Source organism: Aquarana catesbeiana, linkage group LG08, assembly GCF_042186555.1.
Source record: "Aquarana catesbeiana isolate 2022-GZ linkage group LG08, ASM4218655v1, whole genome shotgun sequence".
In the NCBI taxonomy this organism is placed as follows: Eukaryota; Metazoa; Chordata; class Amphibia; order Anura; family Ranidae; genus Aquarana; species Aquarana catesbeiana.
This window is the reverse complement of record NC_133331.1, coordinates 72,532,503-72,555,190: the sequence shown is the minus strand read 5'-3', so window position 1 is coordinate 72,555,190 and position 22,688 is coordinate 72,532,503. Positions and strand designations below refer to the sequence as shown.

At 46.8% G+C, this 22,688-nt stretch overlaps 1 protein-coding gene across 1 annotated transcript in view; it reads left to right on the top strand.

The window, feature by feature from the left end:
* The window catches only part of LOC141106677 (transient receptor potential cation channel subfamily V member 5-like), a 121,048-nt gene that overhangs the window by 82,028 nt on the left and 16,332 nt on the right, over window positions 1-22,688 (top strand). The window contains exons 11-12 of the mRNA XM_073597616.1: window positions 16,995-17,160; window positions 21,584-21,650. Coding sequence (XP_073453717.1) covers window positions 16,995-17,160; window positions 21,584-21,650 — 233 coding nt within the window. The remainder of the gene's footprint in view (window positions 1-16,994; window positions 17,161-21,583; window positions 21,651-22,688) is intronic.

Here is a 22,688-nt window from a genome sequence, read left to right as displayed (position 1 = left end):
CTAATCTTAACCTATATAACCAACTATACTTCACAATAACTGTGGACGAACATATATCTGAAATCTGTTTGATTCCCATCTGCCTATCTTCTTTATTACATTTTCTGGAAGTCCCCAGCGAGCTGCTTCCGTGGCTGCCCCTATACGGAAAAATATTCTCCCGGGGAAAGCCCTCCTTCTTTTAAACACTTCCTCAGCACTGCTGTGAACTGAAACCTGGATAAACACAAACCATCCTTCTGTATAAAAAATGCTCCCTCCCCTGTCGGGCGCACATCCAAGAACTGCCTCAGGGTCGTTACCGGACAAAACTGGGGTTCTAACCCCTTGAACAACTCCACTCTGACCCCTTTTCCTTCCTGGTCCGTTTTCGATCGCCGTATCCAGATCAGAACTGACTGATCTGAAAACTGCACATCACCCAACCTCAGACCTCCCACCACCCTTTTTGATGGCGAGACCAATTCCCCGATTCTAAATGCCACCACAAAGGCTGCTCGAAAGAGTACTTGTTCAAAATACTCTGAACACACCTTGTGGAGGCTTGTCAGAATCGTCCCCAGCACCTCAAATGACACTGGGCGTCTGCAGTCCTTCTTGTGAAAACCTTTTCTATAACCCCGCAAAGCCCTGCGAACCATAAATGATTTTGTGACATCCCTGCGTCCTTTTAATTGGAATAAAAAGGCTAAAGCCGCCATCTTCTTTCCTATTCCCGACCCAGAGACCCCTTTTTCATAATTCCTACAAATGAAACACAAAACCCAAGTTTGTACGTCAGTAGAGTCCTCTGACCCTCCTACCTCCTCCATAAAGGCAAACCATTCTTGCCACACTTTTTCATAAGCCCTCCATGTTCCTGCGCTGAGAGACTGCCGGATCAATCCTGCGGTGATTCCAACGCAACTCTCCACAGTTCTGACGGGCATGGCTCCCCTACCCGGTTTACCTCCGGTGCCAGCTTGCGAAATTCTTCCCACTGGAAACGAGACAAAGCATCCGCTAACTTATTGTCCACTCCAGGGATATGCACAGCATAAATAAATGCATTTATGCGCAAACAACTGAGCACCAAGTGTCTTAACAATCTAATCACAGGTGGGGATGAGGCTGTGATATTATAAATTGCCCAAACTACCCCCAAATTGTCGCAATTGAACCTAACTTTTTTGTTCCGCAATTCTTCCCCCCACAGTTCTACTGCCAGAACAATGGGAAACAGTTCTAGGAGGACCAGGTTTCGCAGGAAACCTGCCTCTCTCCAAATCTCCGGCCATGGTCCTGCACTCCATCTACCCTGGTAATACGCCCCGTATCCAGCCGATCCTGCCGCATCTGTGAACAGGACCAAGTCAGCATTGCTGACCGGTCCCACTTGCCACACAGACCTCCCATTAAAACATTCCAAAAACGCATCCCACACCTTTAAATCAGCCTGCAATTCTCTGGTCAATCTGACAAAGTGATTGGGAACTCTCACCCCAGCCGTGGCCGCTGCCAACCTCCTACAGAATATACGACCCATGGGAATGATTCTGCATGCAAAATTCAATTTTCCCAATAAGAATTGCAATTCCTTCAGCCGCAGCTTACGCTTCTTACCCGCCATACTCACCTCCTTCCGTAACGCCACCAATTTGTCCTCAGGCAGTCTACATTCCATCGCCATGGAATCAATAGTGATGCCCAAAAAAACGAATTCCGATGTTGGGCCCTCCGTCTTGTCAGCTGCCAGCGGAATCCCGAATCGGTCAGCCAGGTGTTGTAACGTTCCCAATAACACTGCACAACATCTGGAGTCTGGGGGGCCTATGCACAAGAAATCATCCAAATAATGGATAATTGAATTCATCCCTGCCGCTTCCCTAACCGCCCATTCAAAGAATGAGCTAAAGGCCTCAAACAGTGCGCATGAAATGGAACAACCCATTGGCAAGCAACGGTCCACAAAGTACGACCCTTGCCAACAGCATCCCAACAAATGCACACTGTGCGGGTGTACCGGCAATAATCGAAATGCCGATTCCACATCAATTTTAGCCATGAGGGCGCCCTTACCATATTTTCTAACCCACGAGACAGCTGCATCGAACAATGTATAGGTAACCGCACAATCCTCCGGGTCAATACCATCGTTCACAGAGCCACCTCTTGGGTAGGACAGATGATGTATCATCCTATATTGCCCCAACTCCTTCTTCGGAACAACTCCCAACGGGAAAATTATTAACCCTGGTAACGGCGGGGAAGTGAATGGCCCAGCCATCCGGCCCAATGTAACTTCCTTAAACAGCTTAGCCGACACCACCTTCGGGTGGAGACGTGCCGACTTCAAATTGTCTGCTACTGGTGGAACCTCCCGCAATGAACTCGGAATTCGAAAACCCTCCCTGAACCCTGTTTCTAATAACATTGCCGCCGCCCTATCCGGGTACCTATTTAGGAAAGGTAGCATCCTTTCTAGTCTCACCGGCGTCATCCCTTTTTCCAGCGATGTCTCCTGTGAGACCTTTTCCTTGCTTGAAGCAGCGCGCAAAAGGGTGCCCCCCACTACATCCGGAGCATTCATGTTTGTAGCGACATGAAGTCCCGAACCGACAGTTGCCTTCATTGAACTGCCAGCACACCCCTTTCTATTTTGGGGCCGGCGATCCAGCGGAGGAGGTGCCGCCGACCCCCCCTTGAAAAAACGGGCTCGCAGCCCTGGATGACGTCATCAACTTCATCCAGAGACTTATATCTTTATGGTCCCATCTAATCGATGGGCGAATAGCCTTCCTTTGACGAAACTGTTCGTCATAACGAAGCCATGCTAAACCCCCATATACTCGATGTGCCTCGCTGATCGCTTCTAAATAACAGAATAATGCCGAGCAATTCTCGGGGGCTTTTTCCCCAATCACGCTAGCCAGAATCGCAAAAGCTTGCAACCAGTTAGCAAACGTGCGCGGAATTAATCTGTACCTTCTCTTCTCTTCCTCCTCTTTTTTACTCTCATCTGGCTTTACCCTGTCTAAATTAAACTTTTCTAATAGGAGCAAGGAGAATATCTCCACAAACTCGTTTTTCCAAATTTTTTCTCTTACCTCTTTTTTCAAATGCGCCCCCAAAGGTCCCTCCAAGCAAACGTAGACCTCACACTTGGCCGCATCTGCCAGTCTCACCTTTTCCGCATCCTTTTCCTGCATTGTGGTTTTTGTAGAATCTCCCACGCCGTCACCTCCCGTCTGTGTCTCGGCCACCACCAACGTCGTCGGCCTTTGCGGGGGGTCCACTACAACCATGGGATCCCTAACACTTGGGGGCTGTGGTACCCAGGGGCTGATGGGGGATGAGGGTTGCGGAGCCCCGCTCTCCAGGCGGCGAAGTAACTCCCTCACTGACTCCCATAAATCCCCTTCTCCCCCCCTTACGGCACCTTGCTCATCCCCCCCCACCCTGACTCCCCCTGCTTCAGTCAACCCATAAACATTAGTAACAGAAAGAGACGTTCGCTTACCAGGCTGCCTTAGGTGAGAGGACCCACCAGCCGTCGGACCCGACTCCACTGCTGCCTCCTGTGGATCATCGCTCAGCTCGCCCTCCTCGCTGCTGCTGCTGTCCCTCTGTATCAGTTGTTGTTCTTCTACTGCTGTTCTTCTGGCCGACTTTCGTCCTGCAGCCTGAGCGACCGGAGGGGGGGCGACATCCATCTGAGGGTTCCTACCTCCGTTCCCCTCGTATGGGGAAATGATGTCATCACTCGGCGACCTGTCTCTCACGCAGGCATTGCGCTGGCCAACCCTCCCAGGCCCTTCACTGAACCTGGAGGCGGGGCCTCCCGACTGACGATCCCTGTGCTGACTGGCTGGACCTCTTCCCTGAGGTAAGATGGTGCCGCCACGAGGCAAGCCGCCGGCCGTTTCACAGGCCATGCCGGCACCCGACCGTCCCGTTCTCCCTCGCCGGGTTGCCACCCCGACCGGAGCATCGCCGGTGGTGGCAGCCTGCTGTCTATCCCGTGGAGATGCACCAGTGGGGGCTGGCCTGGGTGTCCGCATTACGCCTCCCCCCCTGTGACTATGCTGCAATCTGTCTCTCCTTGCTGCCCCCCGCCCGCTCTTTTGGGTGTCTGCTTTGCCGGCGGGGGTCCCGAGGGGGTCCGACTCGGGCTCCCCAGTCTCCTCTGAGTCCTGGGAGCGATGTCAGGACTAAGGCGCTCCGGAGGTCTAGACCTCCTAGCCCGTGATGAGGCAGGCCTCGCAGTGGATGGGCCCTGCTCAACCCCCTGTAGTGTGGATGCAATCTGGCTCTGCAGCCATTCTGCTCCATGGGTCTCCGCTGCTTCCCTAAGCTGTACCCATAGCTGCTCTAAACCACTCATGCTACCTGCTATCTCTCAGCTGCCTCAGGGAACGTTCTTCCCGACTCTCCAACTCAGGACTGCTGTATAATTCCCCCTGGCTTAAGCACTGATTAAAACTCTCCTCCCCTTCTACACTGATCCACCAATCCCAACATATCCCTAACTTCCTTAAACCCCTCCTTATCCTACTTCTTCCTTCCCTAAGTTCCTTGCACCCTTTCATGTCTGTACTCTGCTTCCTTTACAATACAGCTCCGTACATGTCTATTATGCTGTTGTTCCACCAACAGTTTTGGTGTGACCCCCTTTTGCTTCAATGGGTTGTAATCAGCGAGAGTAGCTTTTCACGGGCATTTAACAGGCATAGCGGAGGCAATATGTCACCTCCTCGCTGCCTGTTTTACCCCCTAAATGCTGCACCACCATGCTGAAACTGCGCGCTTCACACAAGGTTGCAGGTCGGCAATGTTAATTTCATTGATGAAGATATTTTCGGCATAGTTTTTATAAGCTGCATGTTTTCAGTGATGAAAAATAAAATTCAGTTTCAATTCAGATGACTAAAATACGTCTAAACATATAATAGCATTTTAGTCAAAAGTCTATGGCTAAAACTAAATCAAATTTGACGTCAGATTGAACACTGCAGGCCACTTGCAGCATGGCCCCATTCACTTGAGAGGGTAATGTACGGTAGTGGTGCTGCCTGCTAAAAGTGACAGGGGAGATTTTTTTGCCATGGCTGCATTATGTGTACACCCTTGTTCTCTGCCTTTGCAGCTTAAAGCGGAGTTCAACCTATTTAAAAGTCTGCATCTACAAAAAGTGTAGCTGCTGACTTTTAATAAACAGACACTCACCTGTCCCACGGTCCAGCGACCGTGGGCACACAAAGCCTCACTCCTCTCCCCCTTCTCTCCATGGCACTGGCATTGTAACTGTGGGTGCCCGGCTGTGGCTTCACAGCCGGGCACACACTGCGCATACGCGAGCCGTACTGCGGGTTGTGAATGGCTGGGCAATCTTCTGGTGCCTGTGACGTGTCTCAGAAGATTACAGGGAGGGAGGGAGAGAGGTGAACTTCCTTCCGGCGCCACGGCGCCAGGGAAAGAAGTGGGAGCTGGGTGCCTGTTGAAACTGGGTACCCACCCCCCCCAAAAAAAAAATGACATGCCAAATGTGGCATGTCAGGGGGTTACCAGTACTTAAAGCGGAAGTTCAATGTTTGGGTGGAACTCTGCTTTAAAGGGAAATTAAACAACACTTTTGAACTTTTACCTACAAGTAAGCCTATAATAAGGCTTACATTTAGGCACAGTGCATATCCCCTGTTGCACTGTTTAGGAGACATTCACAAAACATGCAGCCAGTGATGTCACCGGCACATGCGCTCTAAAGGGAAAGCATAATGTGCCGGTCCTTCAGCGCTCCGTGCCGGAGCCCAGTGCTTCGGCAGGCATGTGTGGGAGTGAAGTGGGCCCGGCCACTCATATAGCCAGAGCCCACAAACCTGGGTGAAGATGGCAGCATCAGGAAGCCATGACAGCGCTGCGATGGAGGGCTCAGTGTGCAGGTAAGTCTGTCGTAATGTGCTAGTATGCAGTGCACACTGATACATTATACTTTAAAGTGGTTAAAAAGACAGTTAATGAAGTCTACGCATTGAGATAAAAACCATTCTGTGTGCAGCAGCCCCCCTCAGCCCCCCTAATAATTACCTGAGCCCCATCTCGATGTTGCACGAGACTCTCCCTCCTCATTGGTTAAGACAGCAGCGGACATCATCAATGTCAGTGAGCCAATGAGAGAGAGAGGGGGCAGTGCTGAGCCACTACTCCATGTATGAATGGACACGAGGAGCAGCGAGTCAGCTTGAGTGCCCCCATAGCAAGCTGCTTGCTGTGGGGGCACTCGGCAGGAGGGAGGGGCCAGGCAGGAGGGAGGGGCAAGGAGCACTGAAGAGGGACCCGAGAAGAGGAGGATCCGAGCTACTCTGTGCAAAAGCATTTCACAGAGCAGGTAAGTATGACATGTTTTTTATTTTTAAACAAAAAAAGAAGACTTTAATATCTCTTTAAACCTGCAGAAAGGCCTCTTGTAATTTATCTGAAAGTTTCCTACCACTTTAAGAACGTGGGGGAGGAAAAAATGGGCTCCACTGCTTTTTTTTTCTGCCCCCAACTGCAAATGTAACCAAGCCCTGAAAAGGGCATTCCAAAAATGAAAATCACCTTCTGCTTTCTGCATAATAAATAATTCACTTATATTATCCAATTTGTTGATGTGCCTTTAATTTTCCTTTAGATCCTGCCAGTTCACAGTTCTTAGCAAGAATTCCGCTTTTAGGCTGACTACATAATACTGCCAACATTGAATTTCAGTTCTGGTTAGAGTTTTTGGTTTATCTGTAATACCCTATTTATCTATACATTATATTACCAAAAGTATCTGGACATCTTCCTTTACACGCACATGAACTATAATGGCATCTCAGTCTTAGTCCGTAGGGTTCAATATTAAGTTGGCCCACCCTTTGCAGCTATAACAGCTTCAACTCTTCTGGGAAGGCTGTCTACAAGGTTTAGGAGTGTGTCTATGGGAATATTTGATCATTCTTCCAGAAGCGCACTTGTTAGGTCAGGAACTGACGTGGACGAGAAGGCCTGGCTTGCAGTCTCCGCTCAAATTCATCCCAAAGGTGTTCTATCAGGGGGTTGAGGTCAGGACTCTGTGCAGGCCAGTCAAGTTCCTCCATCCCAAACTCGCTCATCAATGTCTTTATGGACCTTGCTTTGTGCATTGGTGCGCAGTCATGTTGGAACAGGATGCCCAAACTGTTCCCACAAAGTTGGGAGCATTAAATTGTCCAAAATGTCTTGGTATGCTGACGTCTTAAGAGTTCCCATCACTGGAACTAAGGGGCCAAGCCCAAAACTCTGAAAGACAACCCCACACCATAATCCCCCCTCCACCAAATGATTTGGACCAGTGCACAAAGCAAGGTTCATAAAGACATTGATGAGCAAGTTTGGGGTGGAGGAACTTGACTAGCCTGTACAGAGTCCTGACCTCAACCCGATAGATCACCTTTCGGGTGAATTAGAGCAGAGACTGCAAGCCAGGCCTTCTCATCCAACATCAGTGCCTGACCTCACAATTGCGCTTCTGAAAGAATGGCTGTAAAGGGTGGGCCAACTCAATATTACATAGTTACATAGTTAGTCAGTTTGAAAAAAGACACAAGTCCATCTAGTTCAACCATAAATATAAATAAATAAAAAATAATATCATACAATCCCATATACCCAATCCTATACCTACAATTGATCCAGAGGAAGGTGAAAAACCCCAGCAAAGCATGATTCAATTTGCTAGAGCAGGGAAAATAATTCCTTCCTGACCCCCCCAAGGGGCAATCGGATTTTCCCTGGATCAACTTTACCTATCAATATCAGTACCGAGTTATATTATGTACATTTAGGAAAGAATCCAGGCCTCTCTTAAAGCAATCTACTGAGCTGTCGAGAACCACCTTTGGAGGGAGTCTGTTCCACATTTTCATAGCTCTTATGCCCTGTACACACGATCGGAAATTTGGACAGCAAAAGACTGATGAGAGCTTTTGGTCGGACAATGTGACCGTGTGTATGCTCCATAGGACTTTTGCTGGTGGAATTCCAGCCAGCAAAAGATTGCGAGCATGTCCTCAATTTTTTAGTCGGAAAAAGTTCCGATCGGAAATTCCGATCGTCTGTACCAATTCCGACGCGCAAAATTCCTACGCATGCTCGGAAGCAATTCGACGCATGCTCAGAAGCATTAAACTTCATTTTCTCGGCTCGTCGTAGTGTTGTACGTCACCGCGTTCTTGACGGTCAAAAGTTCAGCAAACTTTTGTGTGACCGTGTGTATGCAAGCCAAGCTTGAGCAGAATTCCGTCGGAAAAACCATCCAAGATTTTTCCGACGGAAATTTCGCTCATGTGTATGCGGCATTACTGTGAAGAAACTTTTTCATATTTGGAGATGAAATCTCTTTTCCTCTAGATGTAAAGAGTGCCCCCTCTGTGTTGACCGTAAAGTGAATAACCCAACACTAAGTTCACTATATGGACCCCTTATATATTTGTACATGTTGATCATATCCCCCTTTAATCTCCTCTTCTCAAGAGAGAATAAATTCAGTTCCTCTAATCTTTCCTCATAGCTGAGTTCCTCCATGCCTCTTATCAATTTGGTTGCCCTTCTCTGCACTTTCTCCAATTCCCTGATATCCTTTTTGAGAACCAGAAGGAGAACTGTATCATTAGCAGTAATCAGCATGGATTCATGAAGAATCGTTCTTGCTAAACCAATCTATTAACCTTCTATGAGGAGATGAGTTGCCATCTAGATAAAGGAAGGCCCGTAGATGTGCTGTATCTGGATTATGCAAAAGCATTTGACACAGTTCCCCATAAATGTTTACTGTACAAAATAAGGTCCGTTGGCATGGACCATAGGGTGAGTACATGGATTGAAAACTGGCTACAAAAGCGAGTTCAGAGGGTGGTGATAAATGGGGAGTACTCGGAATGGTCAGGGGTGGGTAGTGGGGTCCCCCAGGGTTCTGTGCTGGGACCAATCCTATTTAATTTGTTCATAAACGACCTGGAGGATGGGGTAAACAGTTCAATCTCTGTATTTGCGCACAATACTAAGCTAAGCAGGGCGATGTGGAAACCTTGCAAAAAGATCTGAACAAATTAATGGGGTGGGCAACTACATGGCAAATGAGGTTTAATGTAGAAAAATGTAAAATAATGCATTTGGGTGGCAAGAATATGAATGCAATCTATACACTGGGGGCAGAACCTCTGGGGGAATTTAGGATGGAAAATGACCTGGGGGTCCTAGTAGATGATAGGCTCAGCAATGGCATGCAATGCCAAGCTGCTGCTAACAAAGCAAACAGAATATTGGCATGCATTAAAAAGGGGATCAACTCCAGAGATAAAACGATAATTCTCCCACTGTACAGGACTCTGGTTCGGCCGCACCTAGAGTATGCTGTCCAGTTCTGGGCACCAGTCCTCAGGAAGGATGTGCTGGTAATGGAGCGAGTACAAAGAAGGACAACAAAGCTAATAAAGGGTCTGGAGGATATTAGTTATGAGGAAAGGTTGCGAGTACTGCACTTATTCTCTCTGGAGAAGAGACGCTTGAGAGGGGATATGATTTAAATTCATAAATACCGTACTGGTGACCCCACAATAGGAATTAAACTTTTTTGCGGAAGGGAGTTTAATAAGACACGTGGCCACTCATTAAAATTAGAAGAAAAGAGGTTTAACCTTAAACTACGTAGAGAGTTCTTTACTGTAAGAGCGGCAAGGATGTGGAATTCCCTTCCACAGGTGGTGGTTTCAGCGGGGAGCATCAATAGTTTCAAAAACTATTAGATAAGCACCTAAACGAAAAAAACATACAGGGATATACTGTATAATGTAATACTGACATGTAATCACACACATAGGTTGGACTTAATGGACTTGTGTCTTTTTTGAACCTCACCTATTATGTAACTATGTAACTGGTGCCCAAAACTGAACTGCATATTCCAGATGAGGTCTTACTAATGATTTATACAGGGGTAAAATGATATCTCTCTCTCTCTGGAGTCCATACTGATGTCTCTTTCTCTGGAGTCCATACCTCTCTTAATACAAGAAAGGACTTTGCTTGCTTTGGAAACCGCAACTTGGCATTACATGTTATTATTGAGCTTATGATATACCAAAATCCCCAGATCCTTCTCCACTACGGATCCCCCCCAGTTGTACTCCCCCTAGTATGTATGATGCATGCATATTCTTAGCCCCCAAGTGCATAACTTTACATTTATCAACATTAAACCTCATCTGCCACTTAGTCGCCCAATTAGACAGAACAGGCCTGGAGCAAAGGGAACCTGGGTGGAGGGCCCACGTGACTGGGGGTTGCTGTTAGTGGTTGTACAAGGTGTATCCTGGAAGGGGGGTGGTTTGAAAAGGTTTAAAATGGGTTTGGTGCAATGAGAGACATAAAAGGTGTGCTTTACATAGGTAACATGGTCAGTGGAGGCGGGGATTAGTCAGCAGGGTGAGCAGGATAAGAGGCAACACCATAGAAACTTTTTGTTCCCTCCCTTTAGTTGATCCGAATAATTTTGATGAAATGTTTTCTGTTTCAGGTGGTATGCAGGGGTCTCTGGTTCATGAAGGTTGGAATGGTGGAAGGTGTACAGTATATGGGGTGGAACGGGTTGGGCCTATCTCGGTATGGGTACCTTCCCTATATGGTAATCATGGGCTATCAGTCATCGGGCTGTATTGGGCAAGAAGGTGGCAATAGTTGTCCCTGAGCTGGTGGGATCGCGGCTAGGGGCCAGGATGCGGAAGTGGTGGTGGTACAGCCGATGCAATGGAATACCTTCCTTCATGAACCTCAGACATAACAGTCAGTATATATATGTTACGTAAGTTGTAAGTAAGTATATAAGTTATTATATGTATTTATATATATGCAGTATCTCATAAAAGTGAGTACACCCCTCACATCTTTGTACATATTTTATTATATCTTTTTATGTGACAACACTGAAGAAATGACACTTTGCTACAATGTAAAGTAGTGAGTGTACAGCTTGTATAACAGTGTAAATTTGCTGTCCCCTCAAAATAACTCAACACACAGCCATTAATGACTATACCGCTGGCAACAAAAGTGAGTACACCCCTAAGTGAAAATGCCCAAATTGGGCCCAAAGTGTCAATATTTTCTGTGGCCACCATTATTTTCCAGCACTGCTTTAACCCTCTTGAGCATGGAGTTCACCAGAGCTTCACAGATTGCCACTGGAGTCATCTTCCTTTCCTCCATGACGACATCACGGAGCTGGTGGATGTTAGAGACCTTGCGCCCCTCCACCTTCTGTTTGAGGATGCCCCACAGATGCTCAATAGGGTTTAGGTCTGGAGTCATGCTTAGCCAGTCCATCACCTTTACCCTCAGCTTCTTCAGCAAAGCAATGGTTGTCTTGGAGGTGTGTTTGGGGTCATTATCGTGTTGGAATACTGCCCTGTGGCCCAGTCTCCGAAGGAAGGGGATCATGCTCTGCTTCAGCATGTCACAGTACATGATGGCATTCATGGGTCCTTCAATGAACTGTAGCTCCTCAGTGCCGGCAGCACTCATGCAGCCCCAGGCCATGACACTCCCACCACCATGCTTGATTGTAGGCAAGACACACTTGTCTTTGTACTCCTCACTTGGTTGCCGCCGCACACGCTGACCAAATAAGTTTATCTGAACCAAAATAAGTTTATCTTCGTCTAATCAGACCACAGGACATGGTTCCAGTAATTCATGTCCTTAGTGTGCTTGTCTTCAGCAAACTGTTTGCGGGCTTTCTTTTGCATCATCTTTAGAAGAGGCTTCCTTCTGGCACGACAGCCATGCAGAACAATTTGATGCAGTATGGTCTGAGCAGTGACAGGCTGACCCCCCCATCTCTTCAATCTCTGCAGCAATGCTGGCAGCACTCATACATCTATTTCCCAAAGGCAACTTCTGTATATGACGCTGAGCACGTGCACTCAACTTCTTTGGTCGACCATGGCGAGGTCTGTTCTGAGAGGAATCTGTCCTGTTAAACCGCTGTATGGTCTTGGCCACTGTGCTGCAGCTCAGTTTCAGGGTCTTGGCAATCTTCTTATAGCCTAGGCCCTAGGCCATCTTTATGTAGGACAAAAATTCTTTTTTTTTCAGATCCTCAGAGAGTTCTTTGCCATGAGGCTCCATGTTGAACTTCCAGTGACCAGTATAAGAGAGTGAGGGAAATAACACCAAATTTAACACACCTGCTTCCCATTCAAACCTAAGACCTTGTGACACTAATGAGTAACATGACACCGGAGAGGGGAAATGGCTAATTGGGTCCAATTTGGACATTTTAACTTGGGCGTGTACTCACTTTTGTTGCCAGCGGTTTAGACATTAATGGCTGTGTGTTAAGTTATTTTGAGGGGACAGCAAATTTACACTGTTATACAAGCTGTACACTCACTACTTTACATTGTAGCAAAGTGTAATTTCTTAAGTGTTGTCACATGAAAAGATATAATAAAATATTTACAAAAATGTGAGGGGTGTACTCACTTTTGGGAGATACTGTATATATATTTAAATGGACGTTAATTTATGGAATTTTGTTATGGTTGTTATTAAAGGGGCCAGACGGCCATTTAATCCAGAAGGTGTGGTGTGTTTTATTGGGAAGGTAAGGGTAGTAATACAAGAGTGGGGTGGTTAACAGATTAGAAAACCATACACCAGCATACACCAGTCAAGTGCATTGAGGATGGCTTGTAAATTGGAGACATCCTGTAAGGACGTTATTCCACTGCATAGTTTGGTGTCATCTGTAAAGACTGAAATGGTACTTTTAATCTCAGACCCTATATAATTTATAAAGATATTAAAGAGTATGGGTCCCAGCACTGAACCTTGGAGTAATGCCTCGTACACACGATTGGATTTTCCGACAACAAATGTTGGATGTGAGCTTGTTGGCGGAAAGTCCAACCGTGTGTATGCTCCATTGAGCATTTGTTGTCTGACTTTCCGCCAATAAATGTTGGCTAGCAGGTTCTCAAATTTTCTGGCAACAAATGTTTGTTGTCGGAATTCTGATCGTGTGTACACAAGTCCGTCAGACAAATGTCCACGCATGCTCTGAATCAAGTACGAGCCGGAGATATAACTAGCGTTCATAATGAAGATATCATGTACGTCTTGTACGTCACTATGTTCGTATTTGTTGGCCAACATTTGTGTGACCGTGTGTATGCATGACAAGTTGAAGCCAACATCCTTCAAACAAAAATCCACGGTTTTGTTGTCGGAAAGTTAGATCATGTGTACGGGGCATAAGAGTCATTAACCACTACTCTCTGAAGTCTGTCTTTTAGCCAGTTTTCTATCTACTTACAAACTGATATTTCCAAGCCTGTAGACTTTACCTTACACATTAGTCGTGTGTGGGGAACTGTATTGAACGCTTTTGCAAAATCCAAGTATACCACGTCCACCGCCACACCTCTGTCAAATATTGAACCCTACGGACTAAAGGCCCATACACACGATCAGACTTTTTGACAACAAATATGCAAATTACCTGTTTTAAGGAAAAAACATGTGTACGCTCCATCGGACGAACTTTTTCGGTTTTCATCGGACAAATGTTCGCTGTGCAAACAGACAAATTTTCCGGCAACAAAAGTCCTATGTTGCAAAATCCTATCGTGTGTACACAAGCCCATCGGACTTTAGTCCAAAGTACAAACTTGCATGCTCAGAACCAATGCAAAAGATCAGACAATACAGAAGTTAACCAAAGGGTGGCGGTAAAGAGCTGAAAAACTACGTGATTTGGTGAAAGTTGGCTGAAAAAGTCCTGCCATGTGTATGCATACCAAGTTCACGGCCAACGCCCTTTGGACAGAAATCCAAGGAAAAGTTTGTTTGAAGTCCAATCGTGTGTATGAGGCTTAAGACTGGGATGAAGAGATGGGCAAATGGTTCGGCCTGAGCATAAGTTTGGGCCGAACCGTCGCTGTTCGGACATTCGATGAACAGCTGAACAAACGGGTCGTTAGACCGTTTGTTCGGCCCCCCGAACCGCCCACAATGCATTGCGGCTCTGAACAGTGCATTGCAAGCCCTGATTGGCTGAAGTAGTGAAATCCTCAGCCAATCAGGGCACAGAGTCATGATTAGAAACTGTCATCATGACTTTATCCAATTATGGCTCATTTCAGTGGGATTTCGGCGTGGAGAGCGATAGAACAGGGCTCTATTCAGTGCTATTAGTTAGTGTGCTATACTGTGCTATTTTGCTTCAATTGTCAGTGTAGAATATTATTTTAGTGTCGGTCTATGGATAGTGTGAGTGTAGTGAGGAGGACCATCATTCAGCTTTGCATAGTGTACAGCTAGAGTAGGGACAGCTCAGATAGTTTCACTGTAGTGTAGTGAAACCGTGTCATTCATACATGCATTAGTGTAGAGTAGGGACAGCTCGTATAGTTTCAGTGTAGTGTAGTGAGACCGTGTCAGTAATCTTTACATTAGTGTATAGCTAGAGTAGGGACAGTTCAGATAGCATCAGTGTAGTGATGGTTGAACACCGTCTATTTGATTGCATTACTGCCAGTTTAACGTCATTTACTTCTGTGTGCGTTATTGCCAGTTTAACGCCACATTGTTTTTTGCATTACTGCCAGTTTAACGCCATTTACTTCTGTGTGTGTTACTGCCAGTTTAACGCCATATCTTTTATGTGCGTTACTGACAGTTTAACGCCATATAGTTCTGTGTACGTTACTGCCAGTTTAACACCATATAGTTCTGTGTGCGTTACTGCCAGTTTAACGCCATATAGTTTTGCATGTGTTACTGCCAGTTTAACGCCATATAGTTCTGTGTGCGTTACTGCCAGTTTAACTCCATATAGTTCTGTGTGTGTTACTGCCATTTTATCGCCATTAACTTCTGTGTGCGTTACTGCCAGTTTAACGCCATATAGTTTTATGTGCATTACTGCCAGTTTAACGCCATATCATTTTGCGTGTGTTACTGCCAGTTTAACGCCATATAGTTCTGTGTGTGTTACTGATAGTTTAACACCTCATAGTTCTGTGTGTCACTGTACATTTGGCGCATTATATTACAGTATATTATAGTGTATCCATGTAGTGTGTCTGTGTAGTGTGAGTACTCAAATTAAAGTGCACCAAACACCTCTTTACATTGATTAAAGTGCATCTACGTACAGATTTCAACTTCTTCTTTACATTTGCTTATAAGCACCGCCCCTCCCTCCCAATAATGTCTGGGAGGACAAGGAGAGTTAGACGTTCCCTTGGCACTGTAAGGGGACCATCAACAAATGTGTCCACAGGCAAAGGAGGAAATGGTGGTCAGTCCTCAGGCAGGGCATCATTTCCTCTGTTCAGTGAGTTGGCCCGGTGCTATCCAGCCACAGCATGCAGAGGAGGTGGTGGACTGGTTTACTAAACCTTCCTCATCCTCTGTCACACAAGCAGAGACAAGTGTGTAGTCCCCTGCAGGTGCCAAAGTGGATAAACCTGCCTCCTTGTCCACATCTATTCCTGCCATAGCCCCAACATCAGCCATTGAGGAGTCAGCTGAGTTATTTGACCACAGCATCAGCCACTTGCTGCTTGATGATGCCCAGCCATTACTGGATTCAGCTGTTGGTTCTGAGGTTGAGGATGACAGGAACATGAGCCTAGAGAGAGGGAGGAACACTGGTAGACAAATTGGCATTCATGTTCCCCAAGACACAGCGTATTGCAAAGCTGTCTCAAGTGGTAATGATGAAAATGGAGGAGATGGAGATGATGGTGATGATGAGGTCACTGATGCAACTTGGGTGCCAGATAGAGCAGAGGAGGAGCATTTTTTTACAACAAGGCTAATTGCTTTCATCAAGAGTACCTCTATAGGGTTTTGGAGGGAAGGCGCCACCGACACCCAAAGCCCAATTTTTACGCACCCGTTACTTCTATATAAAGTCAAAGTGTCACCAAATGTATCCAAAAAAATTCTAATCTTGTTCCCAGTGCACTACATTGTGGTCTCATAATACACACTGGCTCCCCAGCTGTTGCTGAGCAAAATAAAGCCACTTTGCAGGGAAAATGTCTTTTTTTTGCTTTATAAATGCATTTATTGCTGCAGCAGATACTAACATGGTACAGATCTGCCACTTTACAGGTAGACTAAGGGGATCCCCAGGCACTATATAGGAAGGAATTTTTCATTTTTAGGCTTTCACTTTAAAAATCAAAAAATCACTGCTCATTTAAAAATTACGTTTTTCACAAACTTTTTTTTTTATTGATACGTGTCCCCCAGGGCAGGACCTGAACCCCTATAACCAATTACTTGCATATAAGCCTTTAAAATGGGCACTTTTGATTTTTGATGTTCGGGTCCCATTGACTTTAATAGAGTTCGTTATTCAGGTCTGAGCTTTCGCAGTGTTCGAAAGTTCTGGTGTGAACCGAATAGGGGTCTGTTCGGCCCATCCCTACTGGGATGCCAATAAAGTTCATGTGCGTGTAAAGGCAGGTGTCCCAATACGTTTGGTAACATAGTGTATATGCATGATGATGCTGCATGCAGTAAGCTTCCTCTGCTCATTCATGATCAAGCTCCAACAATGCAAATATGGATGGGCCTCTGCAGCCCCTCTCATCCTCCCAGCCTCACTTTGGCTAAACGCCCACTGCCCATCCTTAGCGCTCTTCTTATGTTCTAATGTACACACCCATTGTCCCAATGTACACTGCACCCCAGCATCAACACAGCAAAGCTAATACCATAGAATACCACAGAAGACCACGTGTGTCAAAAAGGTATTTATTTGGGTGATTTTCTATAAATTTACTTTAGAAACTGAAATATCAATATTATCAGTGCCATTGGGCTGCTGTGCTGTGTTTGGCCTTTCCAACTACTTTAAATAATCTAAAGCGACACTTTTCATGTGTGTTTCTTTGTTTCTTAATGAGCAAAGCAACTAAAATATTATCTGCCAACAGAATCGCCTTCTCTTGTTTTGTGCTTGTGACCCTCGTTCTCCGACTGACAGACACAGATGGAGAGGTGGTGCCGATGTGCATATTACTTGTGCTGGGCTGGTGCTATGTCATGTATTTTGCACGTGGATTCCAAATGCTTGGACCTTTCACCATCATGATCCATAAAGTAAGTTGACTTGAGAATGTGGCAGTAAGCTTTGGGCTGGACATGTACAACCTGATAGGACCAAGCAATGTGAATGGTTTGATGTAGATATGCTGTGTTGCATTGTGAATTGATTAGATGTTGGGAAAGTTCTTGCCAAAAGCAAAATGTTCCCTTTTTTTGTAGAGCTTTCTTTTGCAACACATCCATCAAATAAACTGAAAGGAAAAACAAATGGGTCCTGATGTGCAAGTTTTAAACATTTTTATTTTATTCAGGAGCTTACAACCCAAGATCCATATCACACATTCATACATGCACATACTAGGGCCAATCTAGTCAGATGCCTATTAGCCTACCAGCATGTCTTTGGAGTATCAGAGGAAACAGGTGGAAACCCACATGAGCACAGGGAGAAAATGTGATCTCCATGTAGATAATGCCCTGGCTGGGATTCAAACTGAGGACCACTGCTGCAAGGCAGTTTTCATTGTTGGGTGTATATCTTCCATCTACCCTAGCAGTATTGCATAGTGGGGTTAGGGCCTGTGTCATTTGGTTTTGGGCTTTGATTGGTGGTATCAATTTAAGATACTTCTGAGATCATTCAGAATTCATTGACAGGTGCATTTAACCTACGGCGGACCTCTCTCTAACCTGCATTTGACCTGAAAGTTTTGCATTCCCATTGACTTGTATAAGAATGCAAAACCCATTGGATGCAAACAAAAGCCTATCAACACAGGTCCTTATGGTGTAGAATAAATTATTCTTAGCTATGGGGGTCTGACCGTTATGAACACTCAGAAGCTGCGAATCATCGGATGTGTGTTTTCTACTTGAGATGAAGCCATTAAAAGGGCAGCAACTATTAGACCTTAAAGTGGATGTAAACCCAATGTCATCCTTTCTAAACTACTGCCATAGGGGCTATCTATAAGGATATACATGCCTCCTGCATGTATCTTTACCTGTCAAAAGTCTCCCCTCTGTCTGTTATGAGACCCGAAAAACTGCAGATTCTGTGGGCGGGTCTGTTGTCTGGAGCTCAGTGGGTGGAGTCGTGATGTCAGTAGACTCCCCGCCCACCTCTACACTCCCCTTGTCAACATGCATTTTTCTCCTGTGTATTTCTTATGCCGCGTACACACGAGCGGACTTTCTATCCTACTTGGTCCGGCACACTTTCCGACGGACTTTGTCCGCCAGGTGCGCCGGACTTTAAAACGAACGGACTTGCCCACACACGCCGGGATTTTCCGGCGGGCTAAGTCCGCCCGTCTTTCCGACGGACTTTCGCCGGAGTTCCGGCGGACTTTCAGAATGAACGGACTTGCCCACACACGGACAAGTCCGTTCATTTTGAACGTGACTCAGGTGCGACGGGACTAGAAAAGGATGTCAATCTTGCCGCTTTTATCGGCTAGATTGACACCTTGCGAGCCCCGTCGCGGGGCATACCAGGCCCTTAGGTCTGGTATGGATTATAAAGGGGAACCCCGCTACGCCGAAAAAACGGCGTGGGGTCCCCCTAAAATCCATACCAGACCCCGATCCGAGCACGCAGCCTGGCCGGTCAGGAAAGGGGGTGGGGACGAGCGAGCGCCCCCCCCCCTCCTGAACAGTACCAGGCCGCATGCCCTCAACATGGGGGGTGGGTGCTTTGGGGGAGGGGGGCGCCCTGCGCCCCCCCCCCCCAAAGCACCTTGTCCCCATGTTGATGAGGACAAGGGCCTCTTCCCGACAACCCTGGCCGTTGGTTGTCGGGGTCTGCGGGCGGGGGCTTATCGGAATCTGGGAGCCCCCTTTAATAAGGGGGCCCCCAGATCCCGGCCCCCCACCCTATGTAAATGAGTATGGGGTACATGGTACCCCTACCCATTTACCTAGGAAAAAAGTGTAAGTAATAAAACACACTACACAGGTTTTTAAAATATTTTATTAAACAGCTCCGGGGGGGGGATCTTCCTCCGGCTTCGGGGGTCTTCTTCCGGCTTCGGGGGTCCCTCCGCTTCATCTTCTCCCGGCGTCCGGTTGGTTCTTCTCCGCTCTCCGGCCTCTTCTCCCGGTGTCGCAGGTCTTCGGCCGGCCCCTCCGCTCTCTTCATGTAGCTCTATTGCGAGCGGAGGTCCGGACTTCTGGGCTTCTTGGCTTCTTGGCTTCTCTTCTCTTCCCCCAGATGTTGACACGACGCTCTCTCCGGCTGGACTGGTCTCTGAGGGCTGCGTTGTGACTTATATAGGCGGAGACCCCGCCCCCATATGATGTCACAGTCCTTGGGCATGCTGGGACTGTGACGTTTTAGGGGGCGTGGTCGACCACGCCCCCTAAAACGTCACAGTCCCAGCATGCCCAAGGACTGTGACATCATATGGGGGCGGGGTCTCCGCCTATATAAGTCACAACGCAGCCCTCAGAGACCAGTCCAGCCGGAGAGAGCGTCGTGTCAACATCTGGGGGAAGAGAAGAGAAGCCAAGAAGCCAAGAAGCCCAGAAGTCCGGACCTCCGCTCCCAATAGAGCTACATGAAGAGAGCGGAGGGGCCGGCCGAAGACCTGCGACACCGGGAGAAGAGGCCGGAGAGCGGAGAAGAACCAACCGGACGCCGGGAGAAGATGAAGCGGAGGGACCCCCGAAGCCGGAAGAAGACCCCCGAAGCCGGAGGAAGATCCCCCCCCCGGAGCTGTTTAATAAAATATTTTAAAAACCTGTGTAGTGTGTTTTATTACTTACACTTTTTTCCTAGGTAAATGGGTAGGGGTACCATGTACCCCATACTCATTTACATAGGGTGGGGGGCCGGGATCTGGGGGCCCCCTTATTAAAGGGGGCTCCCAGATTCCGATAAGCCCCCGCCCGCAGACCCCGACAACCAACGGCCAGGGTTGTCGGGAAGAGGCCCTTGTCCTCATCAACATGGGGACAAGGTGCTTTGGGGGGGGGGGGCGCAGGGCGCCCCCCTCCCCCAAAGCACCCACCCCCCATGTTGAGGGCATGCGGCCTGGTACGGTTCAGGAGGGGGGGGGGCGCTCGCTCGTCCCCACCCCCTTTCCTGACCGGCCAGGCTGCGTGCTCGGATCGGGGTCTGGTATGGATTTTAGGGGGACCCCACGCCGTTTTTTCGGCGTAGCGGGGTTCCCCTTTATAATCCATACCAGACCTAAGGGCCTGGTATGCCCCGCGCTCGCCGCAATAGGAAGATTTGTTTTTCCTATTGCAGCGAGCGCGAGATGCAATACCATCCCCTCGTGTCGTATTTGGTCTGTCGGACCAGCCTACACACGAGCGGGCTTTCCGTCGGACCAGCACACACACGAGCGGACTTTCCGCCCGAAACTGAGTCCGACGGAAAGATTTAAAACATGTTTAAAATCTAGGTCCGGCGGGCTTTTGGGAAGAAGTCTGCCGGAAAAGTCCGCCGCCGCCCACACACGGGCGGATTGTCCGGCACACTCTGGTCCGCCGGACCAAGTATGCCGGAAAGTCCGACCGTGTGTACGCGGCATTACACTGAACTTCTGCTATGATCTCTAAAATCCAGTGAAAAGACAGGAAAGTAACCACATGACTTCAGCATCCCAAATCATGCTGAGGTGTGGAACAGCCAATCCTTGCAGAGCTGCTGAAGAAAGGAGTGGGGGTGGGAATTAAAAAATAATGCATGTCTAAGGCTAGTGCACGAGATATGTAAATCACCTGTCACTCACAGCAAGGGGGAGGACAAAGTTTTTCTCAGTTTGTCAAGATTTTTCTCACCGAACAATAAAAGAGGATTGCTCAGAGCTGGAGTAACTCTTTGTGGCAAGACTGGGCTCAAATGATAGGAAATCTTATACTCTACATTATGACATTAAAAAAAAAAAAATCGGGTTTACATCCACTTTAAAGCAGAAATTTACCCATAACAACTTAATAAAAAATACCATTCATTATTATTACATATCCTACTAAAATTAGTGTGTGCTGTAATGCCATCAGCATTGCTCCTGTTTCTTCTTGCTGAAGGCTGCCATTTTGCTGAAGCCCAGAGCCTCCAAACTGCAGTAAATATTTAGGCTGTCAACAGATCCACCTCTAGTGGCTCTGTTTTTTGTCACAATGGGGGTTATTTACGAAAGGCAAATCCACTTTGCACTGAAAGTGCACTTGGAAGTGCAGTCTCTCTAAATCTAAGGGGTAGATCTGAAATGAGTGGAAGCTCTGGTGATTTTATCATCCAATCATGTGCAAGCCTGGAGCTCCTCTTTAAAGGGCGTCATAGCCGAATGACTGTTTTTTTTTATGTAAAGAGGAAATTAAGGAAATATACAAGAAAGGTAATGAGACAGACCAAAGCCACACAAGCAGGGAAGGAGAAGTATAGCTGATCTTGGTATTTGTAGGAAATCTGATATGTGTCCAATATATTCGGTGTTAGAAAATCTTACCATCTTGGTTTTTGCAGATGATTTTTGGAGACTTGGTACGGTTTTGCTGGCTGATGTTTGTGGTCATTTTTGGATACACAACTGGTAGGTAAAAAGTTCTGAAGATTATATAGTTACATAGTAGGTGAGGTTGAAAAAAGTCCATCAAGTCCAACCTATGTGTGTGATTATGTGTCGTATTACATTGTATATCCCTGTATGTTGCGGTAGTTCAGGTGCTTATCTAATAGTTTTTTTAAACTATCGATGCTCCCCCGCTGAGACCACCGCCTGTGGAAGGGAATTCCACATCCTTGCCGCTCTTACAGTAAAGAACCCTTTATGTAGTTTAAGGTTAAACCTCTTTTCTTCTAATTTTAATGAGTGGCCACGTGTCTTTTTAAACTCCCTTCCGCAAAAAAGTTTTATCCCTATCGTGGGGTCACCAGTACGGTATTTATTAATTGAAATCATATCCCCTCTCAAGCGTCTCTTCTCCAGAGAGAATAAGTGCAGTGCTCGCAACCTTTAATTATTTATAATTATACAAAAAAAAATTAAACCGTAAATGATCAATACACTCAATAATTTTACTATACCTTTAGGTAAAGTCTGGTGAGTAATCTCCTTAATGGTTCTTATATTGTATGTCTTGAATATTTCAACAGTGAGAACTCCCTACTATAATCTTGACTCTGCTCCTGTCCACCTGGGAGTTTTGGGTGTTCCTGCCCACCATTGTGTGGCCCAGTTCCTCTTGTTACATTCTCCATAAAGCTGGATTCACACATGCTGAGGCCGTGGCTCACAACATGGGGCCCAGTGCGTCCCTGTCCACTGATTCAGGTGCAAATCAGGTCCGAATTTTTGCCTGAATTCTAACCTGAATCGGAACCAAAGCCGCACAGGACCCTTTCCAAATGTGGACTGCTGCCACCCCAGAGGTGTGTGAACTGGCTCCATTGCGAGCTGGGCACACTCTCCTGTCAGGCAAATTGGATGCGGTGAAACCCACATCCAATTTGCATAAGTGTAAATCCAGCCTAAAACGGGGGCTGACTGGCAATTTTGGCCCAGGGGGCAAATACAACCCAGATGCCCATAGTGCAGTGACTCGGCCCCCATCTCAGACATTATAAAACA